The sequence below is a fragment of the Psittacula echo genome, assembly GCF_963264785.1.
Source record: "Psittacula echo genome assembly, chromosome: 8".
Taxonomy (NCBI): Eukaryota; Metazoa; Chordata; class Aves; order Psittaciformes; family Psittacidae; genus Psittacula; species Psittacula echo.
Genome location: NC_137744.1, coordinates 22,331,534 through 22,358,327, shown reverse-complemented (window position 1 = coordinate 22,358,327; position 26,794 = coordinate 22,331,534). Strand labels below are relative to the sequence as shown.

Here is a 26,794-nt window from a genome sequence, read left to right as displayed (position 1 = left end):
TGGCTGGGGGAAAATATCCTCCAGCCTGAGCCTGTGATCTTCATTTTCAAGGCATTAAGCTCAGTCCTTTGCTATCTTTTCCACTTCCACTATTTAGAGATTAGATCTTGGCTTGCTTAGTTTCAGGAGATTTAACTAAGTAGGTCCCATTCCTATTGTACCTTATTAATGGAAGATAATCAGGAGCTCATCACAGGGCAGAGTTTAAGAGTTGACTAATCTAAAGATAAGAAAACACATAGTACTAACATGGTTGATTGAGGCAGCATCAGGAAAAGTTGGTTCTCTCCCAAATGATCTGAATCATCTGCTGTACCATCCAAAGCCAGTAACTACATGGATTACTGCAAGATAACAGGCTTCCGTACAGCACCTATAAACCTGTTCAAACTCCGGCATGAGTTGTGGTTTTGATGGCAATGGGATTATTTCAAGGGACAAACCTAATCTTTAATCTAAGTGTTAGCAGGAGTATGGCCATAAATATCAATCTTATATTGCCTTTTGGAAGGTTACTGCATTTCTGTGATAAAAGGATTAATCAGAGCATAGACAAGCACAGGGTGTCTCTATGGCTTTTCCAGCAAACACTGTCTATATTCTGAGTTATTTTATCTGTCACTAAGATATACTGCAGAGCTTTGGGGTGAATTAGTCTATTCTATGCTTACCTGTACTGCTGAGAAAACCACTTCAGGTTTTCCTTTGATTTCCTTCTTAGAATATCCTGAAAGATTTTAACAATCGTTTGCAACTGATGCAAACCCTAATGCTGCAGTAATCGCAACATGTACTTGCCAGTACTTCCACGAGAAACCATCATTTCAGCTAAAATCTTTAAAGAAACTCCACTTCTCTCCTTTCCTCCTCCCTCTCTGCTCCACCAGCTGAAAAGCCAATAACAAAATTCTCCACCTCCTACACAGTTCAGAACAAGATCCGTGTGCATTTCTCCTAGGCATGTTTTGAGATCCAGAAGGGGATGAAAGTAGTTAATGTGCAATGGGAATCTTAATTTCAGCTGCAAATCTGTATCTTTCTCTTGCTGATATGCTGGAAGCTAAATGTTAATGTTGCGATCAATTTAAGTCCAGCCTGGGGAGAAGAAGCAGTTGAAGAGATGTCTCAAGTATACTTGCCTTCAACTAATGAGACTTTGTGTGCATCTACAGATGGTACAGAGCTGAAATCAATCCTCGATAATGAAACCACAACTGAAGAATGGACCGAAGACTCCTTCCCAGGATTGGAAATACTGTGCACCATTTATATTACATACTCAGTGATCATTTCCGTGGGGCTCCTTGGAAATGCAATACTCATTAAAGTCTTTTTCAAGATTAAATCCATGCAGACAGTTCCAAACATCTTCATCACCAGCCTGGCGTTTGGAGACCTACTGCTTTTGTTGACTTGTGTACCTATAGATGCCACCCGGTACATCGTGGATACCTGGCTCTTTGGAAGGATTGGGTGCAAGCTGCTGTCTTTCATCCAGTTAACCTCAGTTGGAGTCTCAGTGTTTACCCTGACTGTTCTCAGTGCTGACAGGTGGGTCTGATGCAACTCATTTGCCAGGAGATACCTGTGGTGTGAAGTTAGAAATGAATGAAAGAGCAGAAGTGATCAGTTTGTGCATGTTTTAATTGTAATAGCCCAAAACCAAACCCAAAATCAACCATTCTCCCATTTCATTTTAAAATGTGTGTTAGAAAGCTCAGAGGTGTTCTTTTTAACGGAGTGAAGTGAGAAAGGCTCTTAAAGTCTTCTGACCTTTTATTAGCTTGAAGTACAGTACTACGGGGTTCTTTTTATCTATTGTACAGAAAAGGGAAATGGCTTAATGCAGGGATAAGACAGTAGATTGGTGCTATCTAGTGGTGCACTAAAGTAGTCAGGGAAGACGAAAAATAAACCTGAAAATGACTGAGTGGAAATCCTTTGTCCTGTGCACTCAGTGAGGCTTTAAATCCTACAACATAAAAGATTGACATATGGGGATAGCAAGCCAAAGGAAAACACAGAACAGATTAGGGAACAAACAGATGACTCTCATGATTTGATGGTTACTGCAGCACTACACAGTCATTTTCAGTTTGATGAGGACTTAGTGTAATGTGACACATTTTGAGTATTGTCTCTTTTAGTTCTTTTATCTTTTCCAGAGATTCTTAAGCCCAGAGGTCCTGAAATTAAACTTAGGCGATGATGAGAGCACTGTTAGCTGGGATCAGTGCTTCTGTCTGACTGCTTTGCCATGCACTTCTTTCCTGAATGAACAAATCTAAGATGAGACTTCAGTTCAATCAGCATGAGCATGTCAAGGAGCAGAAAAACCTGAAATAAATATTAATATTATGAGAGAAAAAGACTTCCATCTTGTATGCCAGTAACGGTGGATTGTATCTAACAGCAAGTCCAGAGTTTAATCAATACTACTGTTACTGTACTCCAGCACATGAACGGCCACACTGAGTGAAACCAAGGGTCCATGTAGGCCAATACCAGCCTCCAGTGTAAGGACCACAAAAGACACATACGAAGAATAAAAATCACTGTCCAACACTACACTTCAGCACTAAGCCTTCAGATCACCTCCTGAGCAAATGTGGTTTCTATCTATTTAATAACCTCAGTGGATTTCTCTTGTAGATCCTTGTTCAGCCTCTTCTTGTACTTGTTTAGCATTGAGTTTCACTGCCTGTTGCATAAACAACTCCTTTTTCTTACTATGCTTTGGCTTCATTTGATGACCCTGACTCTTGTGCTAGAAGAAACAGCGATGATCCCTATCCATCTCTCCAGGCTACTCATGTTATATATATGTTCCACCCTTACTATGGGGGGGTTTGAGTTAAGGTTTGCAGAGCAGCATATGGTGTTCAAGTTGCATGGACCAGAGATACAGATGATTGCTTAATAGTCTCTTTTTCTCTTCATTTTTTTTTCCCCTAATAATTCTTAACATTTTGCTTTTTTTGCTCTTTCTTTAGGGTTTGGTGCGGGTTTTAACTCCTGCTGAATATTAAGCTCATGTTTCCAATGAACTGTATATTATAGCTCCAAGGTCTTGGTCCTGTATGACATCAATTCTGAATCAGTCATGGACTAGATGGCCTTTAAAGGTCTCTTCCAACCCTTTCAACCCCAACTATTCCATAATTCTATGATTTAGACAGTTAATTCTTCATGGTAGCTGTTATGTAAATACTGTATGCTGCATTTTCACAGGGTAACTATATGGTAAACTTAGTGACAACATCAGTTGTGCACAATGCCAGACTATCATGTTCCAGTATGCTAGAAGACCTCCAAGTCAATAAAACCAGTATGTATTCGATAAAGAGCAGTCCAGCTTGCAGTTTTCTATGTAAATTTGCCTAGAGGAGAAAAAGAGCAGATCCTCAGGTTGTGCAAAATGGTACAACTAAGCTGTTGCATCCTCTGGATCCTTTTTCACCGTCCTTTCTTTCATGCCAGCCTTGTGCCCCTGGAGGGTTCTCTTCTTTCTACATCACCAACGGTTCCTGATACTCTGGGAGCAGGGTATAATTTCCTTTGTGGCAGTTAGTTCCTTTCCCACATCCCATTTTCACACAGATTTTCACACATCCATCCATTTACCCAGATTTTTCTCCTATGTCTGACTCAGTCTGCATGCTGCAAAATCACAGCCATGAATCAACAGCAGTGTTAGCTCCTGTTTTATACATATGAATGAGTACTGGAGTATTGCTTGGAGTCAGATCACTGCACTCATCTGGGATCCTAAAATCATGGGAGAAAGGAGGGATCTCCATGCTTGGTTTCATGTACTGATAAAACAGTTAACCTATTTCATACCTTTACCAGTTTTACATTTACCTTTCTAGGCAGCACCATAAACATAGGAGAGATGACTGCTTTTACCGATCCTAATCCAAACTTAGAAGTCATCTTTACTTAGGAAGGCTTTAATGGCAAGTCCTGCCAGCCAATTCATTAAAATACATGTTTAAAATTACCTTCTATATTTCCATCTTAATTACAAAGAGTTAGTACCCATTTTCATATCCAAGATGATTCTCTCACTCTCAGCTTAGCAAGAACAGGGATGGTTTATCCTCAGGTTTGCACTGTCAGTGCTTGCATTATTCCTGTGTTCCTTCTGACCATTGTGTTGGTTGGTTTTAGGTACAGAGCCATCGTTAAGCCCTTGGAACTGCAGACTTCAGATGCGCTCCTGAAGACTTGCTGCAAAGCGGGCTGCGTTTGGATTGTCTCCATGATATTTGCTATCCCAGAGGCTGTCTTCTCTGACTTGTATTCTTTCAGCAACCCCGAGAAGAATGTAACTTTTGAAGCATGTGCCCCCTATCCTGTGACTGAGAAGATTCTGCAGGAAGCTCACTCCCTGGTTTGCTTCTTAGTGTTCTATATTATACCCTTAGCTGTCATTTCTGTCTACTATTTTCTTATCGCCAGAACTTTATATAAAAGCACCTCCAACATGCCAGCAGAAGAACACGGTCATGCCCGTAAGCAGGTAAGCTATGATCATGCACCAAAGTGTGATTAAGTCTGAAGTCTTGAGTACCAAACCTTTACCTGATAATGGGAGTTCAATCCTCCATAAACTCAGCCCATATTAACAATCCAAACTGCACTATGCACATGCTCATGACTCATTAAGTTGTGTGTGTGCTCTCCTAGAGAGTGATAGGGTTTGTTTTGCTTTGTTATGGCCGTATTAAACTCAGGAGTTCAAGTGTTGTATTGTAAACAGAGACCTCATTCATGTGAGCTGACACATTAACTATTATACTTGTAAATCCCAGTCTAGATGAGCTTGACATATGATTTAGAATGGAAAGGGAATGTGCGGAAATAGCTTGTTAAATATATAGATTTATTTTTCTGTTGGTTTCTCAGTTTAGTTTTTGATTTTGGTGTTTTGGAGGTTTTTTCCATTTTGCTTTTTTTTTGGTTCCTAACGGATTTAGCCTTTTAGGCCCCTTTGAAAATGAGCCCCAACTACATAAACCCGTGTGACTAATTGCTATTAACACCAGATCTGCATCACTTTCTCCTAGATTGAATCCCGCAAGAGGGTTGCAAAAACAGTGCTGGTGCTTGTTGCTTTGTTTGCCTTCTGCTGGTTGCCCAACCACATCCTCTACCTATACCGCTCTTTCACATACCATGCTTCTGTTGATGCTTCCACCTTTCATCTGATAGCTACTATTTTTTCCCGTGCCTTGGCCTTCAGCAATTCCTGCATCAATCCTTTTGCTCTTTATTGGTTGAGTAAAAGTTTCAGGCAACACTTTAAAAAGCAAGTCTCGTGCTGTAAGGCAAAGCTTCGTTCAAAGCCTCCCAGTGCTACCCACAACACCACACCGACCAGAGCCCCGTCCATCACAGGCAGCACGTGTGGCTCAGAAATCAGTGTTACATTGCTAACAGATTACAGCATCACAAAAGAAGAGGAAAGTGTTTAGTCCATCTGGGATGAAGAAGGATAGAAACCGAGCTTTGCAACCAAGCCCCCACTACTGGGATCCTGGAAGGAGATGCCTGGCTATGGTGGAGTTTTCATCAGGAGTTGGGGTTTTTAAATGTACAATAAAGAAATCAAACTGTGTGGGAGAAGCTGCAACAGCTGAACTCCCCAGCATAAGCTCAAAGGGATTGTTCATGTTCCCAAGCATGACCATGGATCCCTAGCTGGAATTCCTGGACTGGGCAGGATAGGAGTCAGCAGAGTTGGTGCAAGAACCGTTTGTGAGAATGGTTTTGTTCTTGGTGGCTTGTTCTTTGACTTGTGACTGAGACCTCCCTCTGTCAAGTACTCGCATCCACAGCAAGCCAGCAAACCCACCTATGGTCCTAACCCACCTATGGTCCTAACACCATCAACCAAGAAGATTTCTGATTTCTTTTTGTTGTCCTCAATGTTAAAAATTGCTAAACTCATCAAAAGGCAGACTAAAATGAAAGAAAGCTAAGGTTTGTAGTACAGTGTAGTAAAAGAAGAATAAGCATTATGGACCAGATCTACACCAGCCCTTGCTCTGACAGTGATTTGCTTTGAATCTCTGGGTAAGAACTGACTGCTGTGTAAACAGCTTCCCTTCTCAGTTCCTAAGGAAGTCAAGGGGACCAGCCAGTGACCATCTCTCAGAGAAAGTTATCATCATCTTTAACCATACTTGTAATATTCTTTGCGATCTATGGGTAAAGCATCTCAGCAGTGCAACATTCCTTATTGTTCTAGTGATTTAACATCAAGAAACTGAGGTGGATCTGTATTAAAGTTCTATTTGGATTTACAGTGCACTTCTGAAGCGAGCTGCTCAAACACCCCCTCCCGCCTTACTTTGCTCTGTCTCCCAGAGTCATCTTGAGTGCACAACCTGGATTTCTCTCAGATGAAACTGTGTGCCCAGGCCACAGAACCAGACAAGAGTGAGTTTGAGGTAAAGCCCCCCAAAAGTGTACAGTGTGTGGAGGTCAGACTAACCCTTTACCTCCGCAGAGTCACTCCTGCTGTAGTGTACATGGTCACATCTAAGTGAACTGCACATTTTCAAGCATGCTGGGAGAGCTTGGTTTTTCTATTGTACTGATTTTCTATTTTCAAGTTGTTCAAGCAGGATCCCTTTGTGATACTCAGACAGACTGCCTTTATGAGATAGGCCTTCTAATCTCAAATCCACTCATTTTATGCCTCTGCATGCAGAAGCAAGTCAGTGACAGCCTATCAAGGGCAGCCTGTGCATCCCTAAAAGGCTCAGCAGGGCTGCTGGCACGGACTGTCTTCCCAACAGGAAATACAGGAGGCAAATCTTCCTACCTCCTATTATAAATATGTTGAATAACACTTATCTGTATGGATTTTGTGTACCCTGAACCCAAATTTTGCTCTGTGAGAGCTGGTGGTAGAAAACCCAGTCGATTTTCTGTTGCTTAAACTAAGAGAATTATATCTCAAACCAAGATATTTGTGCATTAAGGTACAGAAGAGGGGTTGCAACACAGGAATTAAACAAAATAGTGCTGGAAGTTAGAGAATTTCTGAATTCCAGGAATTTCTAAGCCCTCCAGCTGCACAGAGCCCCTAACAACACACAGCTGGAAATCCATCCATCCATGCCCCAGTATTTGAATTCATTACAGGAGGAGAAAACATACTTGCAGTTTCTCTCTATTGACTGCCCTAATCAGAATAATAAGCCCAAACTATAAATCCCAAAGGCATTGGAATTCAACCTCTGTCATTATCTTAAATGAGTTTCATGACAGTCCACTTTAATCTCATCAGGCCTAGGCTTATTTTACTACACTTTTCATATTACAAGCTGCAAGGCTATAAGCCCTAATTTTAAAATGGATTCTCCCTTTCATTGTACCAGTTTTACACCAGGATAAGACCACTGAAATGGAAATATAACAGCACAGAAATACTCAGATACCTTAGACTCAGGATACCTTAGTTTACTTTCTTTGTCTTAATAGAACAGTCTCTGCTAGTGAGCTATGTACAAACACAACAAATACAAGGCACTGATATCTCCCCTGTCTCTTTTTGTCTTAATGGGGCTGCAGGATGAGACTGAAATAAGGAAACAAGCCTAAACACTTCTGAATCTACTTTTATCTTCCTGGGTCTTGCTATAGGAAATTCTAAACAAAAGACTAAATCAACCAACAGTATAGTTCTTTTATTCTAGCTTCTTACAGCCTTTGGAAAACAAACCTGCCACATGTTACTGGACTTCAGTTGGAGACCAAATTTCCCACTGTAAAATCCTTGGCTACACCTCATAGGAGCCTTTAAACCCCTCAGTTTCCTAATTCTCCATTTGCTTTGCTTTGCATGCAGCTACTTTTTGCTTGTCCTCTAACTGGATAGCCTATCTATTGATCTATTGCTAATAGATCCTGTTACAAACCTGATGTTTCTGCTAGATGCTGCACATGTTTTGTTTAAAGACTGGCAATATTTCAAGCCAGAAGTTAACTAACTCTGTTGTATACTTTATCCTTTCATAATTCCGTACATTGAAATTTCCAAGTGCTGGAGTGATAGTCTGGTCAACATTTATTTTTAGCTAAACAATCTGTTCTTATTTATTCCATCTATTGCCCCAATTTAACATCCATAAAATCTCTCCATGTTACCATAACTGGATTTAGGGGAAAAGAGCTGTTTCCTTTGCAATCTTTCTCAGTGTTCCAAAACCCAGTTCTTTTACCCTTAGGTAACATGAGTGTAATTCCGTAAGAGCATATGGGAATAATAATATCAATTTACAGAAAAATTGACTGTTATTTAGCAAAGAACTGGCATTAATAATTAGTGGTTTACTATTTATATCCTATTTATATCAAGGTAGAAAAAAGGCACAAACTACTGAAAGCCAAGGCTCCATCAAAGATCTTGTTCATATGGAGTCTTAAGGAGTGAGTAAATATGATTTCTAGGATGTACCTTTTTTATAGTTTCTCTTGTTGAATGAGACAAGCTCACTAATAGTTTGTGTTAATGTAACATTTACAATTGACATTCACCTTAGCAGCAACTTTGGTATCAGTACTTTAATTTGTGCTGTCACTATTAAAGCTCACTCAGGAAGTACTGCTTCATTTTACACAGCTCAATGTGGCTTTCTGCTGACACTCTCATGTGCTTCTGCTATGAATACAAAACTCAAGAATAAGCTAAAGTTACACACAGCTACAGCACTTCATTACCTCAATCAGTGTTAAGTCTCTAATCAGCATCAGGTCATGGGTTCTGCCACAGATGGCCCCTCAGTGCAAGGTGAACCATTCTGTGGAATTTCCTCTGTCAGCATAGGGAAGGCTATTGATTTTTTAGCACATCTGGCTCTGGTGCTGTCATTTTTCACACTGTGAAGACTCCTCTTCACTCTCACTGATTTGTGTAACAGCTACAGGCTCCAGCCTCATGGAAATCCAACAGAAGAGTTACAAAGAGTAGAAACCTCTCTGTACTTAATCACTGGTTACTGCCTCCTTGGTTTAACATAACAAGGCAATGTAAGAAAAGAGTGCTAACTCTTTACCTAATTAAGTATTAGCTAGTGAATTGCTGGTTCCCCTCTGGCAGCAAAACACCACTTTAGGAAAAGCAGGATTGTTATTTGTAGTAGATGGTACTATAGACCAACAATCAGCTCTGATAAATCTATTGTCACAGAGAAGAGTCAGACACAGATAGAAATTACCCTGCTAATGTTTCCTTTTAATATTCACTTTCAGACATTCTGTCAGGATTTAAAACACCATTTCTTGACAGCTTAGCCTGATGTGAGCTGTGTAACACTCGAGCTCTTCACACCATCCCCACAACACACAGCTTGCAGCAGCAATGCTTGTGCAGCCATGAATTACTCCACGTCAAGGATGTGACTGAAAGGAAAGCTGTACTGACCAGCAAAAATGATGAGTTTCCAGATGAATCAGCTCCCTGAGCTGGGTCACTGAAGAGGAAGAGAACAGATGGTGGCAACATGGTAGGAAGCTCTGCTGCAGTAGCTGCCATCACGCATGCTGTTATCTGTGGAAGGTGTGAAGGAATATGAGGTAGTTTGTCCTCATAGCTACACTGAAGTGTGCAGATGAGATTTACCACCCACTAATTCTGCTGCACACAAGCATGCTTTCACTTCCATTGGATTGAGATGAAAATTGGATCTCCTTTTTCCCAGGACAGTGCCCCAGTGCACACTAGGGAAACCTGTACTATGTGGGCACAGACATCACTACATTTACTACGGCGATGAATGTCAAAAACTCTGCCAAAACCAAATGAGCAGTTTCAGACTTAAATTATATCACTCTTACAGTGTTTTAGGCTGTGATTATCTTACTTCCAAAATATACCCAACTGCAAGTTTTGTAAGTAAGCACAGTTTATGTCAAGCCTCTCATGCTCGTCACCAAAACCCAGTACCTATTTGAGAGCTAATACAAATGCCTCTTAAGCTATCAGTTTAGAAGCGATCACAAAACAATCTTTGGACAACCACTGTAATAGCCCTGCCAAGACAAAACTCTTGAAGCACGAAAGATGCCATTAATTAGGATGGATGCTGCTTGTGGAACAGACAAAGGTTACTACAAGTCTATAGTTATATCCCCAGCAATTTCACCCCAACGGTCTGTTGACCACACAGTTGGTTGATGTTGATCTCTCCTTACAAAGCTCAGCACTGTGTTTTTGACTTTATTACCATGCCAGTGTGTATGACAGTAAAGATACTTTCGTTCCTGGAATACTCGTTTCCAGAAAGCTTTTGCACTGAAGGTAGTTTTCATTTCTGAGTGGGAAGATGGCTTTGCCACTTGTAACCAGCCTCAGTCAGCTTAGCTGTTCATTTAGAACATGTGCACTGTTTTAATACCCGGGGTTTACAGCTCTACATGAAATGTTGCAAAACAAAGCCTAAACAGTGTGCTTCTTCGCCCTCTAAATAAAAATGCTTTTAAGTATATACAACTTTAGCAATTAAATTTGGTTTTCATGCAATGCTGCCTGGATTGCACTGTGAAAACCACTAGATGGCACTGAATGAAGGTCTTTTGATGGAACTGATTTGAGTAAGTATGCATAGACAGGTCTCTACAATGACTAATAACGAATTGCAGGCTTCATTAGTGCAAAGTGACTCAATATTTTGAAGATAAGCCCTATGCACCAATACATCAACCCCTTCCGAAAGGAACACAGTGACCGTAGCTGGATGCCCTCAAGTCTATTGTAGCCCGGTCCTGTTGGAAGCAGATATATGTCATGGAGTGATTTGGGTTGAACGGACCTTAAAGCTCATCCAGTTCCAACCCCTGCCACGAGCAGGGACCCCTTCCACTGGAGCAGCTTGCTCCAAGCCCCTGTGTCCAACCTGGCCTTGAGCACTGCCAGGGATGGGGCAGCCACAGCTTCTCTGGGAACCGTTAGCGGTGTTCAAGGCACAACAGGATAAAGCACTGCTGCCTTTTAGTATACCACACAGGGCCTACGGCTCCCTGCCCACAGCAGGCCGGGAACAGACTTTAAGCTCAGTGCTTCAGGGCCAGCCGTTCTTATACCTTGACCGTGGCTGTGGTGCAACAGAACCTCAGGAGCAGGACTGCTGAGGGGCATGAAGCGCGGTGCGGCCTTTGTTTATGTCCACCGTCCGCCATGGCTGCGGCCCCGGCCCGCCCAGAGGCGGGAAAGCAAACTCCACCCCTCAGCCCGGCAACAACCTCTCTCTCGCCCGCCCTCCTTCCCATTGGCTACGCCGCTCAACACGTGACCAGCCAGCCCGCAGCTCAGTGGCTGCGGCGTGGATGGGGGCGGGAGCAAAGGGAAAACCCCCTCCGGTGATTGGGGGGGCGTCGCTTCCGCTGCTGCGCGCTGCGGGGCTCCGGTGCGGTCACCGGCTGCGGGGACCCGGCTCTGCCCGGCCCCGCCGCTGACAGGGGCGGGGCGAGCCGGGCGCCTAAGGCTGCGGTGCGGGTTCCTAGGCCCGGTGCGGGTATATCCCCCGCCAAACGGGTCAGGATGAGTGGTGAGGACGGGAACGAGGAGTTCTACCGGCAGCTGCAGCTCCAGCAGCAGTACGACGCCAAGCCCGAGCCCGGCGGCGAAGGCGAGTCCGACCCCTTCACCTACGTCGATCCGGCCGATGGAGCTGCTTACGAGTGGGACCGGGAGAAGAAGGCCTGGTTCCCCAAGGTGGGTGCGGGCGGGCCCGCTGTGAGGCGCGGCCTCCTCGCGGGGCCTCCGCTCCCTCCCGCACTCCGGCCTCTCCCCGTGGCGTGCCCAGGATTCCCCGCGGAGGGGTGGGAGTGGAGCACGGTTGATGCGAGGCCTCCACCACGGAGCTGTCTCGCTTGTCTGGCTCAGCTAAACGTGTCTGTTGCTAAGTCTGTAGTGCTGAAAGTCTGGGTTTTACAGGCAAAACCCACAGCGGCGCTGCCTCCATCTGTAACCCTACCGGCTGCTTGCTGCTCTCGTGTTGTGAGGAGCTGTAGGTTGGCTTTTCTCCTTTGCTGTGGATCTGGGGAACTTATAGGACCTGGCATGAAGTCACAGTTAGATCTATGGGCCTCAGTGAATCGGTTCTGCCTTGGACCTGTTTGGGTTTCTTTATTGCAGGAGCTGCGGTGATCATACAATCATAGACTCACAGAATGGTTTGGGTTGGAAAGGACCTTAAGATCATCTAGTTCCAACCTCTGATCTTTGTCTTTCTGTGAGCATGAACTGACCTGTTCTAGATGAAAATGGAGCAATGTATTCCTCTTCTCTTTTATTATTACCTGAAAACAATGCGTGTGTAAAGATGTCTCCTTCTCTCTCCTTAGAGCTTGAAAAAGAAGTTGTTCAGAATGGTTAACATTCGAAGGGACCTAAAGATGTAGTTCCAGATTTAGTTTAAAGGCCTTCCACAGAATGGAAATGTTTTAGAGTTTTTCATCTTGGTTTTGTTATCAAATACGTTGAGTATAATAAATGAACTTACTGTAACAGCCTGGTTCTTCAAGATGCGAGGGAACATAGATGCAATGTGTTAAGACAAGCTGCTGATCTATGAGTGACATGGTAGAGTTGTTACAAATACCAATGAACAAAGACAGTTACCTATTTTAGAAGTATTAAGACATTTTATAGCATATACTTGATCAATGTAATGCACCAGTTCTTATTTGTGCTTCTGAATTCATTGCAGTTCCGGGAATGAGTGAGGATGAAGCCTTTAGTGCCAGGTTTTTATATGTGTGTAAACTTAGTAAGGTGTCCATGTAGCAGTAAAAACACATGGAAAATCCAGACTCACCAAGTGGAGCAGTGGGGAACTGAGTATCCATGGCTCCCTATGGAGGATATATCCAGCGAGCACAGTGACTTCTCATAGAGCCAGAATGGTTTGGGTTGGAGGGGGACTTAAAGATCACCTAGTTCCAACTTCCCTGTTCCTTCCACTCTTTTTCACCTTTTTTATCTCTTCTTTTCAGGCCTTTCCTAAGTGCCTTTCTTACCTCAAATCTCTCTCTTGAAGAGAAGATAATATTAAAGGTTGGACAGGTTATATAGGAACAGCAAAGTTTATTAGGAAATATGATGTATAGTAGAAGTTGGTGAAGAATGATTGTGAAGTGCTATGTGTCAGAGATCTAGCACCAGAGCTAGATGTGTTACCTCAGGTTACTTCATTTTGCTGATGATTATGCAACAGAATGTTTCATCAAAATAGACTTAAGAGACTGCAGGAGCTAAAAGCTGAAGTCCTGGTGCTGCTTCATGAGCAGTAACAAAATCCCTTGCCTCTGTTCTCGGACAAAAGATTATAATAGTCTGACTGATCTAAATAAGCATCATCTCCATACTGGTATTGCACTGCTGCTCTGCTTTGGGAATAGAGCTGAACTTCTGCTAAAGCTGATTTCAAAGCAGTGTAAGAAGTTTATGCCATTAACTGTTAACATTCCTCAGCAAAAAATTGAAGGCAGGCATTCACTAAAAGTGATGGCAACTTCATGTATTATTGATGAGTTTTCTTTCAATGGTGCTATATTGATGGATGCCAACTTCTTCTAATCCTTCACAGATACAGCACAAAATCACATGTTGAATTCATCTGTCTTCCTTCAGCACTTGCTATGAAAAAACACGCTGGATGTCGTCTGGAAGCGCAGGGTGTCTGTTCTTCATTTAGTTAATCTATTCCTTTCCATTACAGTGTGACCAGTAGTAAATTACATGCCAACATGGCCTTCAGTATTGTATTTCTTTTCCTATAAGCTTAATTGACCCAAACTGTACAGCTGTGGAGATAGAACTGATCTCTTTCTCTGATGTTCTCCACCAGAAGTGGATAGAAGCCCCAAGTAAGGAATTCTGTGAGTGCTTCTTTTCCATGTGACGTAAGTTCCAATGAAAGCCTTTCTACTTGCATAAATTCCTTTATGCCTGCAAAAACACATTTTAAATTGAAGTAGTTAGTATGTATGGTAAAATGATAGCATATGATGGGGAAAAAAAGCCTCTGTTATTGACTGGCAAAATTTGTCAGTCCATGGTAGATAATTTGCTAGGATAAATGTGGCTTGACATGAGACTGTGGTTCCCCCTGAAGCTGGAAAACTATACTGCTGCAGGAAGGTGCTTAGTTGTTGCAGGTTTAATCACTAATTCATCGATAGGTTCTCTGATGAACATGAATAATACTGTTCACCAGAAACTTTAAAAGCTTCTTAAATCTCTTGACTTCATCAACTGGGGAACTAAGGCTTTGCTAAGATTGCTGGTGTCAAGTATAATGAACCTGGTTAGAGCACAAGAGCCTTCTTTTGTTCACTAAAGGTGGTTGTACTCTTTTTCTCGTGACATTATGTCATGTCTCTTAAGAGGAGCCAGTTACATTCCTGATCGAGGTGTGTTGCATATCCTGTTTCCTGTAGGAATTATTGCACAGTAAACTTGTAAGTTACAAGGGGCTATGTGGCATCTTGTGTTATTCATGGCAGGCCTGTTACTATCAACTCTGTGGTTTTGATTTGTCAGAGTAAAAGCTTGGAGTTGAAACATGGAGCATCAAATCATTATGGCAGATATGAGCTTGCATCATTATCGTTGGCACCTACTTCTGTCTGCCACTACTTACAATACCTACATCTGTGCCACTCTTAAAATAGGTCAGTGACAGTAAGTTTTGTTCCCTGTTGGTACAGATGAAGCAAGTGCAGCACAGGTCAGAATCAGGTACCATTTTCAAAGGTTAAGGCTCAGCTTTGGCAATAAATTGTTTCGGTGTGTGTAACTTCAGAAAATACTTCACAGCACCGTGATCTAGCAAAAGCAGCTATGATGTATTATCTCTTTCCATGTTACTGCTAATGGTTAATATTAAAATCTGCCTGGCTGGAAATACTGGGTATAATTTACGGGGTGGTTTTGGTTTTGGTCTCTGCAAGATGGACATTTGCTAATGTTGTGTTATATCAAAATATAGTCTCTAGAAAGGAGCATTATTTATTTATTAGTAGTATTAGAGAATTATTTATTAGTAGGATACAGAGTGTACACCCTTACAAACAGTGTTCAGATATGTCTGAAGGTGCAATATTTATTGCCTATCAACACAAACATATGTCATCTCTAAGAATGTTTCTATGAAAAGGCAGATGCCTACAAATGTCAGTCATTCATCATGTGTGGAGAAGTTGTTGGCTCACTGTCAGTGTCGCTTTATCTCTTCCACGTAGTCTGGAGTGCTTGGTTTCTGTCCCTCAGGTAAATTCATTTCAACCAAGCAGAACACTTTGCTTGAAAACAGGCAGAACTTGTGAAGTGTTTGCTTAAAAACTTTATGTGCTCTGTGCAATTAGCGTGTCACTGTAGTTCAGGTAATGCCTGAGCTGGTTCTTGTGGCTTTACAAAGGTGTTTTCAAGTACTGTTACTCTCTGTGCTGACAGATTAAAACCTGACCATCCTCTACCTACCATTAAACCACTTAAAACTTGAATTTGTAGTTCTTCAAACATTTGGATTCACTTTCCTCATTTGTTTTCAGATAACAGAAGATTTCCTAGCAACGTATCATGCCAACTATGGCTTCAATGCAGAGGATACAGACAGCTCATCTGCTTCTGGCACAGCAACTGAAAATAAGCAACCAGTAAGCTCTAAGACATCAGGAACACAGCCATCAGCAAATGAGAAAGGACCACAGCAAACAGATCCAAAGCAAAAAGCAGAAAAACGGAAGCTTGAGCCAGGTAAGTGACAAAGGGTTTCCTTCTGTGAAGGCAATTTAAAGCATGTTCAGAGCTTTTTCCATGAGCAGCAAAAAACTCAGATGAAATGGGAATATTAGTGTGTGCTCCCATGTTTAATATATTGGCATAACTGAACTAAAACTTTTTGTTTTTAGGATGGTTTCATGTTGAAGAAGATAGAAACACAAATGTTTATGTGACTGGTAAGTAATAGTGTTTCTTTATATACTTTGAGCTAAAGATGGTAAAAGGCTCATATATATATCTCACTGACTTACAATACTATCTGGTCAGTCTGCCACTTGAGAGCTAATTAACCTTATGTTTCTGAATGTATGATGTCTTTGTGACCTTTAAATTGCAGATGGGAAAGTTAATGTAAGGGACATACTCTATGCTTTTATCTTTTAAATGTGATATTCTGGGAGCTATTATTATTCTGGGAGATATTAGTGTCAGCCAAGACATTAATTTCTTTAAGGTAAGCTACCACCAAGAAAATATTCCTGTGAGCACCTAAGGAATAGGCTAACAAGAGCAAGTTTATAATAAGAGTGCACTGATTATATGCATCACTGAATATTTTAATACCTAAAGGGTATACAAGAAAGCTGGAGAGGGGCTTTTGGCAAGAGTCTGTAGGGAACAGGCCAAGGGGAATGGCTTTAACCTGCCAGAGGGGAGACTGAGATGAGCTCTTAGGCAGAAGCTCTTCCCTGTGAGGGTGCTGAGGCACTGGCACAGAGTGCCCAGAGAAGCTGTGGCTGCCCCATCCCTGGCAGTGTTCAAGGCCAGGTTGGACACAGGGGCTTGGAGCAAGCTGCTCTAGTGGAAGGTGTCCCTGCCCGTGGCAGGGGTTGGAGCTGGATGAGCTTTAAAGGTATGAAGTAATGTTTAAAAGGTAATACCAAAAATACATGTCCCAAGGGCGGTGGTTTCTTATGGTGTATGTAAAACTTTGTCCTTGAGATCTTTCCTTTAAAGAAATACTGTGGGGGTTTTCTTCTGATGGGGTTTTACAAAGAAGTGGAACACACTGAAGCCTTCTGTTTGAATTGATTTTGCAGGTTTACCTCCAGACATCACAAAAGATGAATTTATACAAGTCATGTCAAAATGTGGCATCATTATGCGAGATCCTCAGACAGAAGAACACAAAATCAAACTGTACAAAGATAAGGAAGGAAATCTTAAAGGTGATGGTCTGTGTTGCTATCTAAAGGTCAGTGGTGCACTGCCATGTGGTTTTCCTTCCCATTGAAGATACTTGTGACTACTGTTTTAGAATTGTACTCTGAAGGTTCTTGATCAGAAGTACATCTTAAAATATAGAGGTCTGTTTTACAGATTTATTCCAGAAATGCTACTTACCTGCATGTGCTCTTCATTCATTTCCTCTTAATCCATCCCCACCCTACCCCTGGAAATGTCCATAATACTTGCTCAACATGTCTCTGCATGTTTCTGTCTTGTCTGCATACTGTAGTCCTATATTTACAGCTGAGTAAATACTGGTTGAGAACTGGTTAGGTTCAGAATTGTTAACTGCATTCTACATTAACCTATAAAAGCTCAGGCTGCAGGGCTACTTCCTTTATCTTTACTGGTGAATAATTTGGGAAGTCATTGCTTGCAAGTGCAATGTGCTTTAATGCTGCAGAAAGCACCAGGCAGTGCTAAAGCAGCTGTATTGTAGTCTGTGCTATTTCTGTACTTTTAGTAGTTGGGGCTGTTCAGTGCACAGGTATAAAGAGTCTCTATTCTAAAGGACTTCATCAGCTTGCTTGACCATTGCAGATTAATTTCTATGACGTATTTAAATGAAATGTTTGCAGTTGCTTTTGGGAGCATTAATCTCCTTGTCCTGAAGCCAGGGCAGTGCTGTAATAGTGGTGAAGTAATACTGGGTTTTGATAAAACAAGCATTGCTAGCTAGATGCCTGTCAAGAGACTTGGAAGAGATATGGCATTATGGTTTACAGTGAAAGGAAATGGATCCTTAGCACAATAAACTGGATTAAGTGTTATTGGAATAGTTTGACTGTGCCACGTGCTCTAAAGCTTGTGCTCTGTTTTATCTTCAAATAGAGAGAATCAGTTCAACTTGCATTGAGACTTCTGGATGAGGCAGAAATTAGAGGCTATAAATTGCATGTGGAAGTTGCAAAGTTTCAACTGAAGGGGGAGTATGATGCAAGCAAAAAGAAGAAGAAATGTAAAGACTACAAAAAGAAGTTGTCTCAACAGCAGAAGTTTGTATCTCTTATTTCAGTAAAATATTGCTTGAATTCTAAGGCTGTTAGTTATGAGCTGCTTTCTTTGGAATGCAATGCTGAGAGTTATGCAGAAAGTGAAGTCTCACCTGACAGCAAATAGCTTAAAAAATACCCATTTGAAGGGGAGGAACTCCTAAATTAAATGTTGACATAATGATTGACACATTAACATCATATATAGGGAACCAAGGTCCTTGCAGATCTAGAAGAAAGCATTACAACTCCAGGGAGGTATAAGTTGTTGGGTTTTTAGCTCAGTGTGTGAGTGTGCAAGTCCTGATGCGGTACCTAGGCTTTTATGAGGTAAAAACACTCTGTCTGTTCACATATTGTTTCTACCATGCTTTACTGCTTGCAAAGGGCAAGAGATGCTGGCTTGCATAGGGTCAAATACTAAAATATATGTTTATGTATATTTAGGTTACATATAAGGCAGAAGCTCTTCCCTGTGAGGGTGCTGAGGCGCTGGCACAGGGTGCCCAGAGAAGCTGTGGCTGCCCCATCCCTGGCAGTGTTCAAGGCCAGGTTGGACACAGGGGCTTGGAGCAAGCTGCTCCAGTGGAAGGTGTCCCTGCCCGTGGCAGGGGTGAGCTTTGAGGTCTCTTCCAGCACAAACCAGTCTGTGATTCTATGAATAATTTATGTATATTTCCTCTGTGAACATATAAGTATCTTAAAACCTCAAGTGCTTTGTAGAAGTGGTAAAACCAGATGCTTACTGCTTTTTTTAGAAGAGTGACTTAACTCTCTTTGTCAAAATGCATGTTTCGGTTGCTGTATTTCGAGAAATTAATGATTTTTTTTCAACAAATACTTGTAGAAACTGAAGAGAGCCGCAACAATATCTTCTTACTGTTGCTTCATTTCATTAGACAGCTGGATTGGAGGCCGGAGAAGAAAGATGGTGCAACTCGGATGCGACATGAACGCATCGTTATTATCAGGAATATGTTCCACCCAAAGGATTTTGAGGTAGGAAGGTGCAGTTTGCTACTGTACGTTATGCTGTTATAGTTAATGTATATTCTGTATATACATTATATGTATCTGTATATATTATATATATCTATATATAGCATGTATATTATAATAGATACTGAATTTTCTGCTACAAGAAATACAGCAGATCTCATCTGAGCACAGGAGAGCAAAATTAAACTTAGTTTGGGCAGGGTTTTTTCTCTGCCAAGCATCTGCTTAACATTCATTCACCTATTTCTGAAAAGCAAGCAAAAAGAAGTTGGTATGACTGTGTTTTGGCCTTTTTCACTGTGTGTGTAGTGACAATACTCTTTGGGATGGAAAGAGGAGTGACCAGTATGTTAGAATGGAGAAACTGGCACAAAATAACCTTATTAACGAGTAGCATTTATTAAATTCACATAAGGTCTGGCTGCCAACTCCCAAGTGGGTTTGAAAAAGCAGCGTAACAAGATTTCATTTATGAACTTTTAATAGATGGGAGATGTCTTCCGTTGGTGATTGAACAAAAAGAAAGCTGAGAGAAGAAAGTGCTTCTGTTGAATTCAAGCTGTGTGATTGCATTGCAGGAGGATCCCTTAGTGCTCAATGAGATCAGAGAAGATCTGCGGACAGAGTGTGAAAAGTTTGGTCAAGTAAAGAAGGTTCTCATATTTGATGTAGGTATTTTTTTACATGTTGTGTTGGCACAATGTCTAAATGTGCAAAACATATAAGATTCTTTAAATGTGAGTTTTAATTCATTAACCATTCATTAATTTAATTCATTAACCATTTAATTGGTTTGTGTCTTTATTTCATGGCAACTTGACCTAATCTTTCAGTATTTTAAAATTAGCTGGTTTGGAAATGAATTTCTATTCTATTTCACCCAATGTGAAGGCAAACTTTAACTCTTCCCAATAACTTGGATACATGTCACAAGACTGAAAGTTTATAAACCCATTTATTTGTAGCTAAAGTAGCTGAAACATTTGGTTGTTTTCTGTGTTCAAAAAGTCTGTTCTGTCTGCAAATAGAACAAGATGCATAAACTTGCAAATTGGATCTTCCAAACACGATTCTATATGATAAGGATGGAGCTGTATCCACATTGATTTTGTTACACAGTCTAGAAGATGTTGGATAAATTCACTACTTAACCTGTTAAACCAAAGTTGTCTCTCCTTACAGCGACACCCTGATGGCGTGGCCTCTGTGTCCTTCAAAGAACCTACAGAAGCTGATCTGTGCAAGCTGACTCTAAATGGAAGGTGGTTTGGTGGCCGTCAGCTCAGTGCTGAAACATGGGATGGTGTAACGGATTATCAGGTAGCCTTTCATGGTCCTGTTTTATCCAGTACTTCTTCCAAACTGCAAACCTGTTTTGAGAAGTGCTCTGTGTTCTTAGCTCCATGCTCTTCCCCTGCCCTGGCTTGCTTCTCCTCTATTGCTAGTGCGTCTCCAAAAATTCATCCTTATTCAGTTTAGCAACGATGCAAAGGACCCATTTGATACTAAAAATGGTGTGTTTGAGATGTCAGCTTAGAGGATCAGCCAGAGGATCATTAGTTCACAGTCGGCAGGGCTTGAGATACCACTGCAGTATAAATGTGTGTATGACTTTATCTGTGTAAATATTCATTGTTACAGGTATGACTTAGTAATGATGTATATAAACCTATCTTTAATAGGTGGAGGAGACTGCAAGAGAAAGGGAAGAAAGGCTCAAGGTGTGGGGATCATTCCTAGAGGATCCTGATGCAAAGGAGCAGCAAACAGCATCTGATTCGGATTCTGCAACAAGTAGTGTTAAACTGCCTGAAGGCAGACAACCTTCAAATGTTAATGACACATCTAAGGAGGATGTAAATGCTGAAGCCCAGAAGAGGGAGAATAATGGTGAGGGCATTAATGAAGATGGAGCTCCATCTACAGACAGCAGCCTTGCAGGCAGTGATGATGAAGCAGATACATAACATCTTCAATGTTTTCTGAAAGCATGGGTTTTATGGTGGTGTTTGAGTTTATCCCTTTTTTCAGGGTGACTGCAGACAATATTCATATGAATATATGCATATTAGAATGTCATCAACTGTGTGCTTTGAAGTTTTCATTAAAAGCTGTATTTAATCAGGTTCTAAAAGTTTGTATTAATTGGCTGTTCAGGTAAAGTAACTCAAGTTGCCAAGAATGCAGTAAAACACATCAGGCTTCTTTTGTTCTAACTATGCTTGTCAGTGTTTCATGATGTAAGTGTAGAATATGTTCCAACCCTTAAGTTTATGTAACTATATGTAACTGAAGTAATGCAAAGCTATTACAAGATCTGTGGATTATACTGCTAATTTTCCTGTACCCCTTGGAACTCAGTATCTTACCCTTAACTTCTTTTCCAGAGTACTCTGGATTGTTTGATGGAACAGATGCTGTGATACAATACAGGGTGAATGCATTGGATATGCCTTAAGTAGCAAATGATAAGAGTAGTACCAAGTAACAAACTTAAAGGAAGTGGAAGACAATGTTGCCATAGCCAACATAAGGCAAACTGAGTGAAGATAGGTTATTAAATCACAGCATTCAGGAAATGTTTTATTTCCCCTGTTTTGATTTTCAGTTGATGCTTAGATCTTTTGCTGAGGCTGGAATTAGTCAAGGAGACTAGAAATGCATGAGCACACACATTCTAGGCCATAATGAAATCAGACTGATCTTAAACTCTCATGGTCTGTATGCAGTAGGTGTGCAAAGTAGGCTTTCGAGTGATGTCTTGACTTTGTTTAGTTTTTGCATTAACATTAGAGTAAAAGCTTTCATTGAACGCTGTTAGAATGGCGAGTGTCAGTTCTCTCCAATGTTTTGCTTTAACTCTTCAGAGTGGGAATGATCTCCCATATTTCATAAAACTTAAAGGCTTTTGGCAACTTGAACTACAGTTTGTTGTGCAGAAGTTAGAATACTTGAAAATATGCTTTCAAATACTATTATTTTGTATGGAAAAAGCTAGTGTTAGCCCTCTTAGAAATATTCCCAAAAGCAGGACTTAGGAAACATTATAATTTTAGATATCTTAGTAAGAATAACTTGGGGGGAGTAATTTTGGGCCTTGTCATTCTTAATTTAAAATCCCATTACTTTGATACCTAAGGGTAGAAGAAGATGGATTTAGGCACCAAACAATTAAAACATTGGTGCTAAATTCCTACCACGTTCTTTATATGGATGGTGACAAGTGTGCATTTGTAAGGAGGATATTTTAAGGGTTTTCTAATTCTCATTGGATTAATATGAATGAAAAAATGAGTATGAATATGCAAGACCCCATAGATGCTAATTCTTGTCTTTCCACCCTCAAGTATTCAGAATACTCTGAAAATTGGTGTGTTCAAACTTTGTGCTCAGAGATTCCCATCTATATTCTTTTCCCAGAAGTGTATATGATATTTGAAGTTTGTTTTGTTCTCTTGGTTTTGGGGTTTGGTTTTGGTTTTTTCTTGTTCTTAATATGTAATCAATATGTATGGGTAGCTATGGCAACCAGAGCATCTAAGTTAACACTTGCCACTGAGGTTATGAATTACATCTTTTCATGATGAAATACCTGGTCTTACAACAGAGATGATATTTGAATTTGGGATTTAAAAGCCTGGGGGCTCATTATAAGATGGTATGATGAATTTCCAACATCGGCTTGCATTATACAGAAGAGCTGTAACTGTTGCCAGCTAAGAAAGTCCATTTTCTCATCTTTACAAGTGAACTACAGCAAAGCAGGTATTTTGAACAATTCAGGGCATCTGAAGTACTGCCTGGTTTGTATTGCACCCAGTGGCATATTCACATTACATCTCTGGGTTGTGTTGCTTCTACCTTAGTTATTTTTATTGCTAATAAGCCCCACAGACCTTTGAGGGCTGGAAGTTTCTACATATGAAGAGTGTGATGTAGTGTGGTGGGTATTGCTTTCAGTGCTCCTTTTTTTTGCCTTCCAGCTTCTAGACTCCAGGCTTTAGATCTGTTACTCTTGTGTTTTGTTAAGGGGTTTTTTGAGAGCCCAGTCATATAACACCCTACACAGTTAAATCACATGTTTTACAGTGGAATTCCAACAGATATAGAGAAACTTACTGACAAATGTATAAAATTGTACAGTCCTATGAAGCCTGATCATGGTATCAGGTAGGAAAATAAGGTTAGTGTTAGTGTTTGGAACAAGACTTTGGATAATAAAGAACCATTCTATGTGCAGTAACCTTCCTCTCTCCAGTTGATGTACAAATATGATCCGCTTCCTTCAAAAGTCCAACGTGGTTGTAGTGTTTTCACCTTGTCTTCTAGACATCCCACTGAAGTAGAGCACCCGCACAGACTGAGACCAAATGCTTTCCTATTACCTAGGATATGTAAGCTCTTTCCATGCAGATACGTGGTATTACACTCAAACAGGTATTTTCCTTTTGTCTACCTCTGTTATTCCCCAGTAAAATGTAAAAATCTATTTTTCTAAACTATTCATTGAGTTCTTGAGGCATTTATAAGTCTATGGAGAGGTTAATGCAGCTGGGACTTTCTTTTCAGCACACTCATTGAGACCAAATTCTTTTGATGTTGCCCTGTTTTTTAAATGATGCCAAGTTTTATAAATCTGAACCCGAATTAAACATTTTCACTAAATACTATTTTAAAGTATAATTATGGGAACCTTGCAGTATAGAACAGTGGTGGTTAATACCAAACTGTAACAAACCTGAAGCTGAACAAACAGAGTTTTGCTTTTTAAACTTACATTTTTCTGACTGAGCAGCAGCAGAAATGAATTGGGAAAAAGTGAAAATCCCAGTGCAGTTTTCCCTATATTTATTCCTTCATTAAAAGTGCTTTCTATTGACTTGCCTTGCTCATGAGAAGGGACAAAATCAATCCTTTTGCTCAGTTTCTGCTTTTCCTTAGGCTCCATTCCACTGTTCAGTGTACTGTGTGTTCCTTCATCCAAAGGATAATGGTGAGAGATTCATTTAAGGCAAACTGTCTCCTTCCTTCTATATCCTGATGACAGTAACTAGCAGCACCTTAAGCTGATTGGTGTTGCTCAGTTTTGAGCTACAGAAATAGCTGTTTCTACTAATCCACACAGTGTAACAAAATGGGATGTGAAGCCACCTCAATATAACAAGGGAAAGAGTATTAACTGATGCTTTAGAGTAATTCACCATAGATAATCACCTCCTCCACCATGCCATACAAAATCAGTTGCTTAGCTTCAACATACAGTAGTAGTTTGCTTTCCAGTGCTGTTTAGTGGTTTGCTGGTGAGGGAGCTGTACAGTTACAAGTATGAGAGGAGCATTGAGAAGAGCATGGCCAAGGTAGACATCTGGAAACGAGAGGGCACATAAGTTGTAGCAGGTTCTCCAATGTTCCTATCCAGCTGTAAAGAGAGAATTAGTTTCATTTTGCATCAAAATGTTTGATCTGTTTTCTCCTGCTGACTTTTGGAATGACTTCTTTTTTTTAATTGAATTTCAGTCCCTCGTACAACTTACATTTTGTATAAGGATTGCAATTCACTTAAAATCCTTAGGATGATAAATGCAATGCATTTTAGCTAAAACATGTTCTCGACATTATTCAGTGAAGGCTAACCTCTATTTACAACTCCAAATCCTTAGCTTGAGTCACTTGAGGAAACTTAAAGGTATTGGATGCTTCATAGAAACCCATACTTGCTTTTAAATTTTCCAGGGAAATGGATATTCAAGCCCTGAATTCTTGACCTGTGTAACCTAAGTGAATTCTAAATAAACCCCACCATATCTAGAGGTGTCGTTTGGATTTTAAAGTCTTTTTCTTTCTGAACGTGAGGAAACATACTGCAGTACGAGACGTGAGTTCTGGGCGTTGTGGACTTGTGTTGATTTGACTTGTGTGTATTTTAATGCGCATTATACAAGGCTTGAAGTCCTCCTGCCGGGAGACTCTGGCAGTTCTGTATTTATAGGATTACAAACGCTTTTGCAGCAAATCGGGTTGGTTTTTTGCTCATTCTGTAACATGGAAGTCTATTGTTAGATTAAACTTGACAAGAAGTTGACTTGGAATTTTTCTGACAGGTTTCTTTTCTTTCCATAAATGGCTCATTTTCATTTATCCTTTAGAAAAACCAACATTGAATCGTCCTTGAGTAATACTGACCTGTGCGAGCATCTGAGAATCCCTGCATTCGTCTTCAATTTTGTTTCTTAAAGGGGTTGTGTTTTATACTACCTTTTTAATAAACAAACTCGTGAACAAAAGTCTTTTCTGATGAGTTTGGAGATCATGTATTTGCCTTTTCTCCCTCTGTCAAAGGTATTTGGTGCACACTGGCTTCAGTTCATTGAAGTCTGTGTGTTAACACACCAGAGCTTCCCAACTGGAGGCCAGAACGTGTTGCTGGAACTGTAAGTGCTCATGATAGCAGTATCTGAAGGGGACCTACACTCTTCATCAGTGACTACAGTGATAGGACAAGGGCTGATGGATTCAGACTGAAACAGAGGTAGTTCAGGTAAGATATAAGGAAGAAGTTCTTCACTGTGAGGGTGCTGAGGTGCTGGCACAGGGTGCCCAAAGGAGTGGTAAATGCTCCATCCCTGGCAGCATTCAGGGCCAGGTTGGATGGGGCTTGAGCGACGTGGTCTAGTGTGAAGCATCTCTGCCCATGGCACGGTGTTGGAACTGGATGATCTTAAGGTCCTTTCCAACCCAAACCAGTCTGGGATTCTATGATGGGACATGGTATTTGTTCCTTCTATATGGCTTTTTTTTCTTAGACTTCAGTCTGGCTTGGTGTGTGAATGGACCCTGAATGAAGATAAAAGGAGCAGGAGGAACATCTGCAGACACCGTAGTTACAGGTGGTATTGTGGAATTTGGGTGGGTTTTGTTAAGAAGAAGCAGAATTTCCATTTTTGTTCTCAGGAACTTGGGTTTTAATGTATTTTTCAGCCCTTCAAGGCTGGACACAGGGTGCTTAAAAAGCTCTGGAAATCAATTGGTTTAGTTCCTCTGTTACAAAGGAACAGGGCTGATAATCCTATTTTTGCCCAGTAGTTCTTTGAGGTGTTCACCTACAAGCCATCCAACACACTGGTGCCTTAACTTCAAGGAAATCATGAAACAAGGCCTTGAAAACCTTTAGCAGAAGAAATCTCATGCGTGAAACAGCTTAGATTCATTCAAGGAGTGAATGATGAAGATGGTGAGGGCCCTGGCTCACAGTGGAAATGGGCGTACGCAAAGAGTGTGTCGATAAAAGCACCATCCCAGGATATCTTCCAGCCTTGTGGTTAGGTTGTTCTGGGAGATGGCAGAGGGTGGATTCGTATGGGTTTAGGCAGAGGGAATAGGGTTGTGCTCTCCTTTCTGAGTGAGTAAACAAACTCTTAAGCTGCTGCATGAAAGACATAGAAGTATAAATGTCTCCACCAGTTTGGTGACTCCCAATCCCCGGTTTATTTTTCCATCTAAGACTGGCAAATTTGACCCTGATTCAGCATTTCCAAGACCTAAGTGATCCGACAAAAAACCTGGAGAGGGGCTTTGGACAAGGGCCTGTAGGGGCAGGCCAAGGGGAATGGCTTGAACCTGCCCGAGGGGAGACTGAGATGAGCTCTTAGGCAGAAGCTCTGCCCTGTGAGGGTGCTGAGGCGCTGGCACAGGGTGCCCAGAGAAGCTGTGGCTGCCCCATCCCTGGCAGTGTTCAAGGCCAGGTTGGACACAGGGGCTTGGAGCAAGCTGC

The 26,794-nt window shown here is 41.1% G+C and overlaps 2 protein-coding genes across 2 annotated transcripts; both read left to right on the top strand.

Moving 5' to 3' along the window:
• Window positions 1-1,120: 1,120 nt before the first annotated feature.
• On the top strand, window positions 1,121-5,480 carry BRS3 (bombesin receptor subtype 3; the record flags this gene model as incomplete). Its single annotated transcript, XM_080624848.1, has 3 exons — window positions 1,121-1,551; window positions 4,174-4,525; window positions 5,073-5,480. 3 exons carry the CDS (start codon window positions 1,121-1,123, stop codon window positions 5,478-5,480), a joined length of 1,191 nt encoding a protein of 396 aa, XP_080480974.1.
• A 5,931-nt stretch (window positions 5,481-11,411) lies between these two features.
• HTATSF1 (HIV-1 Tat specific factor 1) lies at window positions 11,412-25,307 on the top strand. Its single transcript, XM_080625036.1, has 9 exons — window positions 11,412-11,728; window positions 15,571-15,775; window positions 15,931-15,978; window positions 16,843-16,997; window positions 17,864-18,027; window positions 18,924-19,023; window positions 19,602-19,691; window positions 20,206-20,343; window positions 20,706-25,307. The coding sequence occupies exons 1-9, from the start codon at window positions 11,555-11,557 to the stop codon at window positions 20,988-20,990; spliced, it is 1,359 nt and encodes a 452-aa protein (XP_080481162.1). The 5' UTR covers window positions 11,412-11,554; the 3' UTR covers window positions 20,991-25,307.
• The last annotated feature ends 1,487 nt before the right edge of the window (window positions 25,308-26,794 follow it).